Below are 13209 nucleotides of genomic sequence, written 5' to 3'. Positions count from 1 at the left end.
GAACGTTCGTTCGATAAATGCTGGTAGAAGGAGATAGATGTTTTTGCCTTCTTCTTGAGAGATAGAAATAGAGGTAATAGATGTATAAAGAGTAGATTCGAGAAAGATATTAACTAAATTCTAAGAGAAATAGAGAATAGATGTGTGATAGAAAGAGATAGATGTGTGATAGAAAGAGATAGATGTGAGTGATAGAAAGAGATAGAAATATGCCGCTTGGTAACAAGCTGGCGGGAAAAGCGACGTGCGCGTGGAAGTCCGATCGTGAACGGCGAGAGTCATTGTTTTTGGCGCGCGGAAGTCCGATCGTGGACGGCGAGAGTCATTATTTTTGGCGCGCGGAACTTGTTGCTGGGCGCGCACTAACACATAATCGATTTCGACTAACAATATGGCATCGATGCTAGATGGCTAGATTACGATACATGTTAATGTATGCGTATGCTAGATGGCTAGATTACGATATATGTGTAAACATGATATGCGTATGTATAAAACTCTATATGACTCTGTATGAGTTTATTTTTTTTTAAATCGATGTGTATCGGGTCGGTGATCGAGCATGACTTGCTGTGCGGTGTAGCTTGATTACTGTTCAGGAAAGCCGCGTAAATTTGTATGGGCCCCGTACGCGTGCGTGATCAACCCGAGCTCCCATAGATCTTTTCAGCAGTGCTGGGGATCGCAACGGACAGTGGTGTGCGCGTGCGGATAGCCCTGCAGAGGCGGATGGGTTTTTTTCTCGCTTTGGGGTTATTGTGAATTGCAGTGCGTTCTATATAGCCTCATAAGCATTGAATTTTTATCGCTGAAAGAAGTTTAGTGATAGAAATTAAATTATTATATGTCAATATGAATGTTGGTTTATCTTGTCAAAAGAGGAATGCTAATGTTCAATCGACATTTAAATCCTGATTTAGATGAAAAAAGAGACAGAGAATTTTTCGGTGGAGGAAGAAAGCCAAGATGCGCTGGTCGACTACGACAGCGATAGCAGCGTGGTCACGGTGGTAGAGAGAGAAAGTAACAGCGTAAAATTAATGAGAAGAGATAGAGGTAAAAGAGTATTTTAGATAAAACAATCCAGTAGGACAATATACATGTGAATTCAGAGATAGAGTAATTTATAATTTTGTATAGAAGAAAAAGAGAAAAAGGAGGAGACTGAAGGAAGGGGTGCAATCCCAAAAAGCAGTAAACCAAAGATTGTAGAAAACGTGGATGTGACCAGAGCATGGATGGAGAATCGTCCTGTACTGCCAATAGGAACAAAAATGCTGTACGAAAAACAGGAACAAATGGTCACAAGAATGGATACTGTGTTAAAAATGTTGGATAAAGTTATGACTAAAGCAACCTCGATGATGGATAACATGGTGGAAGTCGCCCGTGTGAATCTTGAAAAAGAGAAAGTGAAGCTTAGACGGTTAGAGGTAAATAACAAAAATACGCAAAGCACAGTAGAGAACAGCATACAAACGGTTAAAGAATTAGAAGTAGAGTCTAAAAAGAAAAAGTTAGATGAAACAGCAGTCTGTTCAGCCGAGAAAAATAGAAGTTTAGAGACAATTAAAAGCGCTTTAGAGGTGGAACTAAACAGTCAAAGGTTGCATATTAGAAGAGAATAAGCTGACGCAAAAATCCAATTTTGATCTTTGGATGGATTATTTAAAATCCGAGTTAATGAATAACGATTTGTTAGATGTAATAGATTCAAACATTGAAAGTCCAGAAAATCTTTCCGAATTAAAAATTGCTAAGAGAAAAAGTCTAGTTAGAGATATTATAATCAATCATTTAGATGAAAATTATCATAAAATGATTTTACATGAAAAAGACCCGAAAGAAATTTTGAAGAAATTAAGAGGATATAAAAAGAGTGAAGTAAACGTTACTCATGTATCAGTACGAGCTAGACTTTATCAAGTTAAAATGAGAAAAGACGAAAAAGTAAGTGATTTTTGCGAACGCTTCGATTCAATAATTAGAGAATATGAATCATGTGAAGATGCAGTACCTCTCGCAGAACAAGAGATTAGTTCTGCATTTTATCAGGCTGTGTCAATTAATGTACCAGAGCTGAGGAATGTAGATTTAATTAGAAGACAAACTAATCTTAAAGAAATGAACATAGATGAAATAAAGTCTTTTATGATGCAGTTAGAAGCAGAGATTAAGAGCGAGAGTAGAGAAAAGTTAGAGAAACCCGAAATCAGGGTACAGAGGGCTGCTGCAGAAGAAGTCAAGTGCTATAGATGCAACCGGTTGGGCCATATGGCAAAAGACTGTCCGTTAGTAGAATCAGGGTCCTGGTTCTGCTACTATTGCCAGGAGATACAAGGACATAAAGGGGACAGCTGTCCTAATGCTGGAGCCCAGGCGAACAGATTTAGAGGAAAAAGGTATTTAAATAAAACCGTTAATAAAAATATAAAGAAAAAGGGTAGATTTGTGCAAAAAGGCACAAAAAGAGTAGATAACAGAGAAAAAATAACCAAAATACAACCAGCCAAGAAACCTATACCAACGAAAACAGCAATTGAAGGAAAACCAAAAGAAGGTAAATTATGCATGGTTAAATTAATAGAAGATAGAGATAGTTCAAAAGAGTTAGTCAATTTAATTGTAGATTCGGGTGCTACGGATCATATTGTGAATAAGAATATTATTCTGTCCAATTTTGAAAAATGTAAAGATAAAGTTATTAAATGCGCGAATAAAAATGAGCTTGCAGACATTTCGATAGATGGTAAAAGAGATCTTTTGTTAATAACGAATGAAAAAGAAAAGAGAGTCATTAAATTAACAAATGTAATTGCTACAAAGGAAGTATCCGAAAATTTATTATCTCTAAGAAAGTTAGCTGATGCAGGGTTCAGTATTTATTTAGATGATAAAGTGTTTAAAGTTTACAATAAACTGACAAATAAAATAGTTTTTGAAGGAGTCTATGAGAAACCAAATTGGATTATACAATTTGAGGTCAAAAATAATAATATAGAGGACAATGACAATGTAGAATGTGCTGTGTACAGATGTAGAGCAGAAATTGTTCCACATAGTGAGCTTCCTGAACAATCGCAAGCAAACATTCAGACCAATGAATTATCAATTTCGGAGGGAGAGTTAGATGAGAGGGATAATGTTGGCTCTGCGATTGGGAGGGAGAATGAAGGAGAGCTCACAAATGTGAACGAAAATATAGAACACAACAATGCTGAACTCGAGCAAGTCATTAAGTTAGAGGATATACAGACAATAGAGAATATAGAAAAAATGTGTGAAAGCTCAGTAATTGAAAAAGTAAAGAAATTAGAGAAAATAAATGAGGCGATGTTATGGCATGTTAGATTAGGTCATGCGTCGTTAAACTATCTAAGACAGCTACAAAAAGTAGAAAAGAGATTAGAGACAGTTAAGTTTGATAACTCCATATTAGAGTGTAAAGTCTGTATAATGGCAAAGATGGCAAAACTGCCGTTTAAAGAAAACAGAAATAGAGCACAGAGACCACTACAGGTAATACATACGGACATCATGGGGTCAATAAAACCTACATCCTATCCAGGACAAAAGAGGTTTATAATTACTTTTATAGACGACTATTCTAGATTAGCGAAAGCCTACTCTCTGAAGACGAAAGATGAATCGGGAGAGGCTCTAGAGAAATATTTAATATCCGCCAGAAATCTACTAGGAAAAGAAGAAAAGCTGTGTTACGTGAAGTCAGACCAAGGCAAGGAATTCACGGGAGGTACATTTAGAGAGATGTTAAAAAGAGAAAAGATAGAAGCCATATTTGCACCACCGTACACTCCGGAACACAATGGAGTTGCAGAAAGGTTCAACAGAACGTTGCAAGAGAAAGTAAGAACATATATGTTCGACTCGGGATTACCAAAGAGTATGTGGGAGTTGGCAGTTGACGCTGCTGTGCACGCGTACAACAGATCTCCACATAAGACTATAGAGTACGAGATCCCGTTGAAGAAGTTTTCACCAGAAACGAGTTGTCATTTTGAGCAAATAAAGAGATTCGGATGCATTGGATATGCAAGAGTACCAAAGCCTAAGTCGAAATTTGATAAGAGAGCTATTAGAGGTGTGTTGGTGGGATGTACCGACACTGGATATATACTCTGGCATCCAAGTACAAGAAAATTTATAGAGTCCCGACACATTCGATTTAATGAAAAGGTAACATATAAAAATGTATATCAAAACAGTCAAACAGAAGAAGAAAAAGACTCAAATAGAAACTGGTTGAAAGAATTCGTAGAAGATGAGGAAAAGGGAGAACAAAAACTAGAGATTCCTGAGAAAAGGAAAAGAGGTAGACCGAGAAAACAAACAACACAACTAGACGAACCAAAACAGAAGGTCGAACAAAAGGAAAGTGAAACTCCAATGACTAGAAGTAAAACCAAAAGAAAACTAGAAGGTAATGGAGACACTAACGTGCGGAGAGTAATAGAAGATATTAGCTTTGCTAATTATACTACTGTGAAAAATATTCAACAGAATATAGAGAATGAAGATGAATTGAGTCGATGTCTTCTGGCATCATTACATAGAGAGCCCTCGACATATGAAGAGGCGATGACAAGCAGCGAAAGAGAGAATTGGAAAAATGCTGTAATAGAAGAACTTGAGTCTATGCAGACCAATCAAGTATGGATGCTTGTTGATAGACCGACAGAGATGATGGATGGTAAACGAGCTAACATTATAGATTCAAGATGGGTATTTAAGAAGAAATTAGAAGCAGATGGATCAACCAGATATAAAGCGAGACTGGTGATAAGAGGATGTAAAGACAAAAATGTGTATGATCTGAAAGAGACATATGCACCGGTTTCGAGATTGTCTTTGGTTAGATCCATATTGGCAATAATAAACAAGTATAATTTATATACCCGCCACTAGATGTGAAAACTGCATTCCTGAATGGAACCATAGAAGAAGAAATATATATGGAAATTCCAGACGGAGTAGAAGTGAATGAAAACACCAAGAAGACAAAGGTGTGTAAACTAAATAGAGCTTTGTACGGATTGAAAATAAGTCCGAAAAGATGGAATAAGAGATTTTCGGAATAGGCTAAGAAACTTGAATTAGAGAATGATCTACATGAGCAATGCCTGTTCACGTGGAGGAAAGAAGGCAAAATAGTGATCATATTACTTTATGTAGATGACATGTTAGTTGCAAGCAATGATCTGAAAAAATTAGAGGAAATCATAGAGAAGTTGAGTAAAATCTTTGAGACGAAGAATCTTGGAGAACCCAAGAATTTTCTGGGAATAACAATAGAACGAAACAAAGAAGAAAGATATATGAGCATTCATCAGATGCAATATACTGAGAGCGTACTGGAAAAGTTCCATATGAATGAATGCAAGCCTCAGAGCACTCTTATGGTTACCAGAAGGAGGAGCAACAAAAACAAAAGGAGTGAATTAGAAGAAAAGAACACTGGAAAAGAAATTATAAGAGTACCTTATAGAGAAGCAATAGGAAGCTTAATGTATCTAGCGAATGCTACACGACCTGATATAGCTTTTGCAGTGAATTATTTAGCAAGGAAACAATTAGAGCCTACAGAAGAAGACTGGCAAGATGTAAAAAGAGTCTTCAGATATCTTAGAGAAACTGCGAATCGAGGATTAATATTTAGAGGTAAAACAGACGTGTTAGAGTCACTAACAGACGCTAATTTCAGAGATTGCATTGATTCTACATCCACTGGAGGATATATAATCAAACTATTTGGAGATGTGATAGCATGGAGAAGTCATAAACAGACATATGTTACACTCTCTACTTGTCAAGCAGAGTATCTAGCAATGAGTGAGGCCTGTCAAGAAGTAATCTCGTTGGACAAGTCGCTCAGATATGTTGTTGGAAGAACATTCTTGCCTGTAACAATCTGGTGTGACAACAGAGCAGCAGGAAACTGCACTAAGAAGGATGAAAGTCACAAACTTAAAATGTTTGATGACAACTTAGAGGAAATAAAGAAAAACTTAAGAGAAAAAGAAGAAACTGGAAACAGAAAACATATGGCTGACACTCATGGAGATTTTATTAAACAGTGTGTTGATCAAGGGAAGGTGAAAGTCGAATAGATTGAGACCAAAGAAAATTTGGCGGACATTATGACAAAACCTTTACCTTTGGAAGCATTTGCATATCTAAGAGATAAGATAATGAATATAGAGTCTAAACAAAATTAGAGATTAATCTTACTCGATAACTGATTCTTGTTGTGTTTCAGATAAGGACTAAATGTAGAGAAGGACCACGGATCGCTCGCACAAAGGGAGGGAGTATTGAGAGCCGGGCTTTGAACGAGCGATGCGCTCCCGCCTCTAGAGAGGGCAGCTCCTGTGTGGCGCGCGTTCTAAGCGCCACTCGTGCGTTACGGTCGTTGTCTGCGTGCGGTCGTCACGGTCGTGTGCACTAGAGCCTGGAGTGTCGTCGTGTTCAGACGTGTTTGAGTTACAGAGTGTAATATACTGATATAGAATAAATAGAGTGTTCCATAGATTCTTGTGTTTACTGCCCATCTCGCCACATGCACAGCCGTCCTATGATATATATATAGCCAATAAAGATACTACCCACCCACTTTTGGGTTTTTTCGAGGTATAAAGATATTACGTACCATTTGGGTTTTATTAATATTTTTGAATTTAAAATTAATGATACTACCATTTGGTTTTTTTTTCGAGGTAACAACTACGCGTGTACTTGGCGCCTTTTTTTACCTTTTTGAAAAAGGTAATTTTGTACTGATATCATGCATTTTGTAGTGTTACGCATCTTAGAAACAGTATATTTTTATCTTGCAAACAGTATGTACAGATTGTAAAGCTCTATAAGCCGTATATATTTTGCGATACAAGACATAATTGCAATTAGCCCAGTCAAATTAGATTATTTTTGGGCGTTTGAATGAAAAAATTGCCGGCAAGCTGGAAATTGGTATACAGGTTCATTTTAGTGTTCTTTTAGCAAAAGTCTCGGCCAAGACACTTTTTTTTTGTGTGCCTGTGTTATTAGTATATCAACAATAAATATGCATCCCTTACTTGCACTGTGTGCTCGCCTCTGCATATGAAACAGAAATTTGTTGCGGCCACTTTCGACACCCTATATCTCGAATACTACCCGTCTTAAAAATTTAACCCAAAGACCAACGGGAAGCTTACATCATGTATAATGAGATTTGAAACTTACGCCGACCGCAAAAATTTCGAAATAAATTTTTTCGACAATATTTAAATCTTTAAAAATTACGGTAAACTGAGGAAAAAAGAGCAACATTATTCTAGCATCTGTTGTTGGTATAATTGTTGGTCACATATTAATGCCGAATATACTGTTTTTCAGGAAATTTTATAAGCTTCAAATTTGGTCTGAAGCATTTTGTACGTATCTCTCATAGAAGCTGAGAAAATTACAAAAAAGTGTGGCAAACCCCATTTTTTAACGAAAACTCTTAAGAAAGGCATAATTGAAATGACAATTCTTTAAAAACTTTCATTTCAAAACCGGTTCCACTGCAGGATCACATACATATGCATATAAACTTTTGAAAAAATGTCGATATTATTTTTTCTAAAGTATTTTTATGTCATGTTTTGTAAAAAAAACTATAAATTATTAAGAAATTTTTAACATAAACAAATATTTAAAAGGCTATATCTCTGGAAGTATTCATTACAGAAGGTCAAATAAAAAATCATTTTAAAGATAATTTAATAAACTTCAAGAAACATGTGTATTTTTTTAAAAAAGATAACTCGGAAGTCCGCCATTTTGAGAAGTGTACCTAAAAACCGTTTCTTTTACGGATATCAAAAATACTATTAGTCGTATGCAAATTGGTCAAAAACCAAAATAATGAAAATTTAATAACCTTTCTATTTGATTTTAACAATTTTTTACGTAGGACTACCCATTTCCGACTTATATTGCGAGGAAATATTTATTCTCATAATTTTCGAAAGTCAAAATTTCATTTAAACCGTAATATTTCCAGAAATATTAGTCGCGCGGTATAACATAAATAATGCATTTTGTAGGTAATTTAATTCTCTTTCACTTTCATTGTATGCATTTTTTACTTTCGGACAGCCAGAACAGATATTTTGAAAAAACGCTCGAAGAAACAGCTCTTTCCTCATTTGCCCGATGCTTCAAAAAAATCTATCTCGGGAACTAATGGTCGTACGAAGTTCTACAAAAAACCAAATTGCGAGGAATTTTATCAGCTACATTTTCGCTCTAAATGTTCTTTCCCGTGAAATTAATAATTTCCGAGTTATTCGCAAAAAACCCATTTTTGTACTCTTTTTTTCAAGATGGCGCAGCCGGCTCACGCTCTATGTATGGGGACTTTTAGTATGTTTAAAAGAACACTAAAATAAACCTGTATACCAATTTCCAGCTTGCCGGCAATTTTTTCATCCAAAAATCTTAATTTGACTGGGCTAAATATAGCTTGAATAATGCTAATAATATAAACACATTAAGTACCACTTGGATTTTATTAATTTAAAATTAATGATACTACCACTTAGTTTTTCCGAGGTAACCATGCGTGTACTTGGCGCCTTTTTTTACCTTTTTGAAAAAGGTAATTTTGTACTGATATCATGCATTTTTTAGTGTTACGCATCTTATCTTGTAAAGAGTATATCTCTTATAAGCAGCATGTACAGATTGTAAAGCTAAAGGTGTTACAGACTATTATTTCTAATCTCACCACCACTCTCATGGTCTTTTATAATTAAAATACAGTCATTGATATGTAAATTTTAATAAATAAGGGATAAAATGCAAGTGAATTTGGTTTAGAATATCATTGCTAATCATGAAAATACATTGCTGGACATTGTTTTTATGTAAAATGTGTATTTATATTTAATAATAGTTGCTTAATTTTTATTATCAACTTTTTGTAAAAATAATATATAAATATTTCTAGCACCTGTAGGCCATCGTTCTCGTTTCTTAATCATTTTTTTTCCCTCATCAATTTTAGTCCAAGATGTCCCTTCTCTACACATACTTGTATAATCGCCATTCTCAATACATGAACCATCATGTAATATAGCATTCATTACTTTATACTGCTGTTTAGCTATTGATACTTTAGCTGTGTTGATATGCCATTTAAATTAAATTTCTGTTGTATTTTTATTACTTTATTATCTTGTAATGAAAATAAAACTAAATGAATAATAACTACTTCTTTTGTCAACGTTAATTCATTTTTAAACATTATATCATTTCCTGCACAATGTTCGCATGATTTGTCATGTGATTGACACCAATGTGAAAATGTAGTCTTTAATAAATCATTAAGATCACATTTTTTCTTCAAATTTTTAATAGAAATTGGGACAACTATATTGTTATCAGTAATAATAACTTTTGTATTACCACATGATTTGCACCGACTAGTACAAGTAACTTGATGCTCTACCAGATTTCTTACATAATCATATTTTGTACAAATAGCAGTAAGAAATTCGACGGCATCTCGTTTAATCGAAAAGTATTCTGCTAAACTTTTCCGTATTGCATCAGTATTCAAATTTTGCATATTACTTTCATATCGCTGTGCTAATTTACTTAAATCATCTTGTTTCTTAATATTAAGCAATTTTTTTCTAATAATACTTAAATGCAATAAGCATTGTAATACTGCATTTGCACAGTGCGAATCTTTATCTGAATTTTGAAAAGCACGTATCTCCCAAGCAGTACTTTGTCGAGCTTCTTGATGTGACTCTTGAACGGAAGCAATGCTTTTCGACAATGTCCACGGAACATCTTTTACTTTTCGAAAACGTTGTTTTGAAATAGTAATCATTTGTGCTTGTGGTATAAATTGTCGTCTTAGCCGATTATATTCGGTAATAGCTCTATCACTAGCTGTTACAGATAACGGATCAAAATTAATTAAATGCAATCCATCCAGAGATGTTACTCGGGATAACGCAACATATGCTTGACCATGACTAAATACAGAATTACCTATATCTATAACAGCGTTTCGCAAGTTTAATCCTTGGCTTTTATAAATGGTGATGCCATAACTCAAAGATAATGGAAATTGTTTTCTAACAACATACGCTTTATCCATATCCATTACTTGAAACTTAACACTTACTCTTTTAATAAAATACTCCAAACCAGACGGTAAAAGAAGTTTTATCTTTTCTACATAATCTGTATCCTGCACAACAGAAATAACTGTAGCAATTGTACCATTTACAAGGCCCAAAGTGACATCAATATTGCGTCTTATCATGACTTTAGCTCCAATTTTAATTGTAATTTGTCTTGAAAGTCCAGCTGTTCTAGTATTATCTTCATCATTATCCGTTAATCTCTTTACTACTTGCTTTCTTATATGTTTACTACATTCAAACGTATCTTCAGCAATTAATAATATTTCTTTTGAATCAATACGACTTAACATTGCAGTGTTAAGAACATCGCACATATGACAAGTAGGCAGTAAACAAACGGTATCAGATGAAAAATTATCAATAAAATTACATAATTCGTATAATCTTGTTTCGAAAGACTCGCCTTTAAAAGATATTTTTCTTTTTTCGAGAATCTCAAAATCAGATTTTGTCAATAAACCAATACAAACTCTCGAGAGTAATTCACGATAAGATTCATCTCCTTGCTGGCGCATATTGATCGTTAATTCGTCATATTTAAAATTTTTCCACAAATTTTTGGACGCTATAGAGCCAATATATTTATCAATTTCTTTCTTTGATAATCGAACAAAAACAAAATTTTTACGTACAGGAGGTAATTGAAGCAGATCTCCAAATAAAAGAATATGCTTTTGACCAAACCAACCATCTTCAGTGGTATTAAATATTTGAGATAGTCGTAAATGTATATACGCTAAAGTTAAATTAGTTATCATTGACACTTCATCAATTATAATAAGAATAACATCTTTGTGCTCTGCCCGTAAAACTTTCAAAACGTGATCAGATAATTGTGTATACTTGGAAGTACCACCATGTGCAACGGCTAACTGCCACTGTCTGTGAGCTGTCAAACCATCGACATTGAACGCTGCTATACCAGTAGGTGCTACTATAGCGGTATCCTTGTTGAGATTTTGTTTTATCCAGCATTTAATTGTTTTAATTAAGAAACTTTTGCCAGTACCTCCTTCTCCACTAACGTATTTTAGTAATTGTTTATTATCCGGCGATGTTACGGTGTTGATCACATCGTCAATAACTCTTCTTTGATCTGCGTTCAGATTTTAATCATGTCGGATACATCGATTTCCTGAACTAATTTTTCACCAAGATCCTTAAAATCTTGCATCGCTTCACCAGCCTCAATATTTTGAACACCTATTGAATTATCAGGATCATCTTGAGACTCGTGCTGTTTTTCTAAATCATCTAAACGTTGCTGAACCAATTGCTTCGCAGTTTCAAATGCTTTTTGAAATTTCTCTGATTTTTCACAATAATCCAATGCTTTCTCAAGATCTAACTTTCCCTTGTGAAATAATTCTGCATAAGTATCACATCCATTTTTAAGATCTTCTAGTTTTCGCCATGGTTTAAACATAAGCAGTAATGAAAAGAAATAATTTTCCGGCCGCGTATTGACATCATATTTATAGTGATTAATAATATAGTTACGCTGTCGTCGTTTCAGATAATAACCATTATTCATCTTGTAGAATTCAATATTTTTACTTCGTGGTTTGATTTTCGTAATATCATATTGCTGTGCAAATTTATATAAACACAAGGATTCAAGTTCTTCCGGTCTCCGTGGATAATGATCATCTATTATAGATGGACAAAATATGTCTGTGGAATCTCCATCAAGAGCTTCAATTTCCTTACAGGTTTTAACTTTTCTATGTCGTATCTGATTAACATCTAACCATCTAATACTTGTATTTCGATCAGTCCCATATAAAGGATTACCTAGCAATGTATCAGCAGCTTCAAGAGCTCCACATTCTCTATTACTCATGGCTCGAAAAGCAATCTTCCAAAGACGGCTCGCCAATGATTCGTCTTTCTTATTTTTACTATCAAAGATAACATCAGAAATTTCACTTTTTCCTGGTTTATTTATATACTTAGTAATATACCAAGTAAGCAGCGATGCTTTTTCACCGATAAATTGTATATCCATATTTTCTTCCCATGCAGTAAGAATGATAGGATTATAATCATTTATACAGGTTTCAGTATCTGTTCGAGGAAGGTCATAAAGCCTACTTCTATTTTTTAATCGTTTCCTACCTGCTATCGAACTTATGACATCTCTCAGAATCAACGTGTCTGTAACTGGACGAGGAAATCCGAAACGACAGACGCGAGTCGTTTTACGTCCTGCTTTTTTAGAACGAAGACAATAATCGTTATGTTTGTGTCGTTGATACATATTGACTCGCCTGTATAACAATGGTGAAAGATTTGGATCTGGCATTTTACAACTTATATGTTGCAAAATAAATTTAGAAACCTCTTCAACAGAAGATTTACCGATAATTGGCGCGTCTTTAATCCAAATTAATAAATGAAAATGTTGTATACCTCTACCTTGGTATTCTCGTCGCCAGAAGTAATGTGTTACTTCTCCGATCGGGTGATCTTTGGAACAAATAAAATCAAGCAGCGCTTTGAATTTATTATAAAAAAACCTCGACGTCGACACGGGATCTTTAGCAACGAGTACACTAATGGGCGTCGAATCGTTAGGCCATCCATTTACTTCACGAATATATGCACCTAAATCATCCCACATCCATTCACCAGGACTAACTGTAAAGAACCATGTCGCAGGCCCGTGTTCTTGCGTCATAGCAATTAAATCACTTCTTGGTCTACGCCAGTATTGTTCCGTATTTCTTAAAGTGGCAAATATCGAACTCAAGTCAGATTCCATATCACCTTTCTGCAATGCTTGTAAATATTCTTTAGCCGTATAACGTTCTCGTGAATCAGTTGTATACAATTTATGATAAATACCACGACTTAATTGACGAATATTCGCATCATTTAACAAGAAAAATAAGAATTGTGGACTTAATCTAAATTGTGAATGTTTGGATGTCAAACAACATTTAATAAATTCATGGCTGTAAAGTTTAACCTGTCTAGTTTCGTGTCGTCCATTAACACC

The 13209-nt window shown here is 34.7% G+C and overlaps 1 protein-coding gene across 1 annotated transcript; it reads left to right on the top strand.

Moving 5' to 3' along the window:
* The first annotated feature begins 920 nt into the window (after positions 1 to 920).
* LOC139784779 (uncharacterized) lies at positions 921 to 6547 on the top strand. The gene is made up of 4 exons (XM_071723969.1): positions 921 to 1056; positions 1141 to 1433; positions 2161 to 2402; positions 6278 to 6547. Exons 1-4 carry the CDS (start codon positions 921 to 923, stop codon positions 6279 to 6281), a joined length of 675 nt encoding a protein of 224 aa, XP_071580070.1. The 3' UTR covers positions 6282 to 6547.
* The last annotated feature ends 6662 nt before the right edge of the window (positions 6548 to 13209 follow it).

This window comes from Temnothorax nylanderi, unplaced genomic scaffold (genome assembly GCF_030848795.1).
Source record: "Temnothorax nylanderi isolate EJ_2023f unplaced genomic scaffold, tnyl_v1.0 TNYL_tig0675_pilon, whole genome shotgun sequence".
In the NCBI taxonomy this organism is placed as follows: Eukaryota; Metazoa; Arthropoda; class Insecta; order Hymenoptera; family Formicidae; genus Temnothorax; species Temnothorax nylanderi.
The sequence above is the reverse complement of the archived record's forward strand: the minus strand, read 5'-3'. Positions and strand labels throughout refer to the sequence as shown.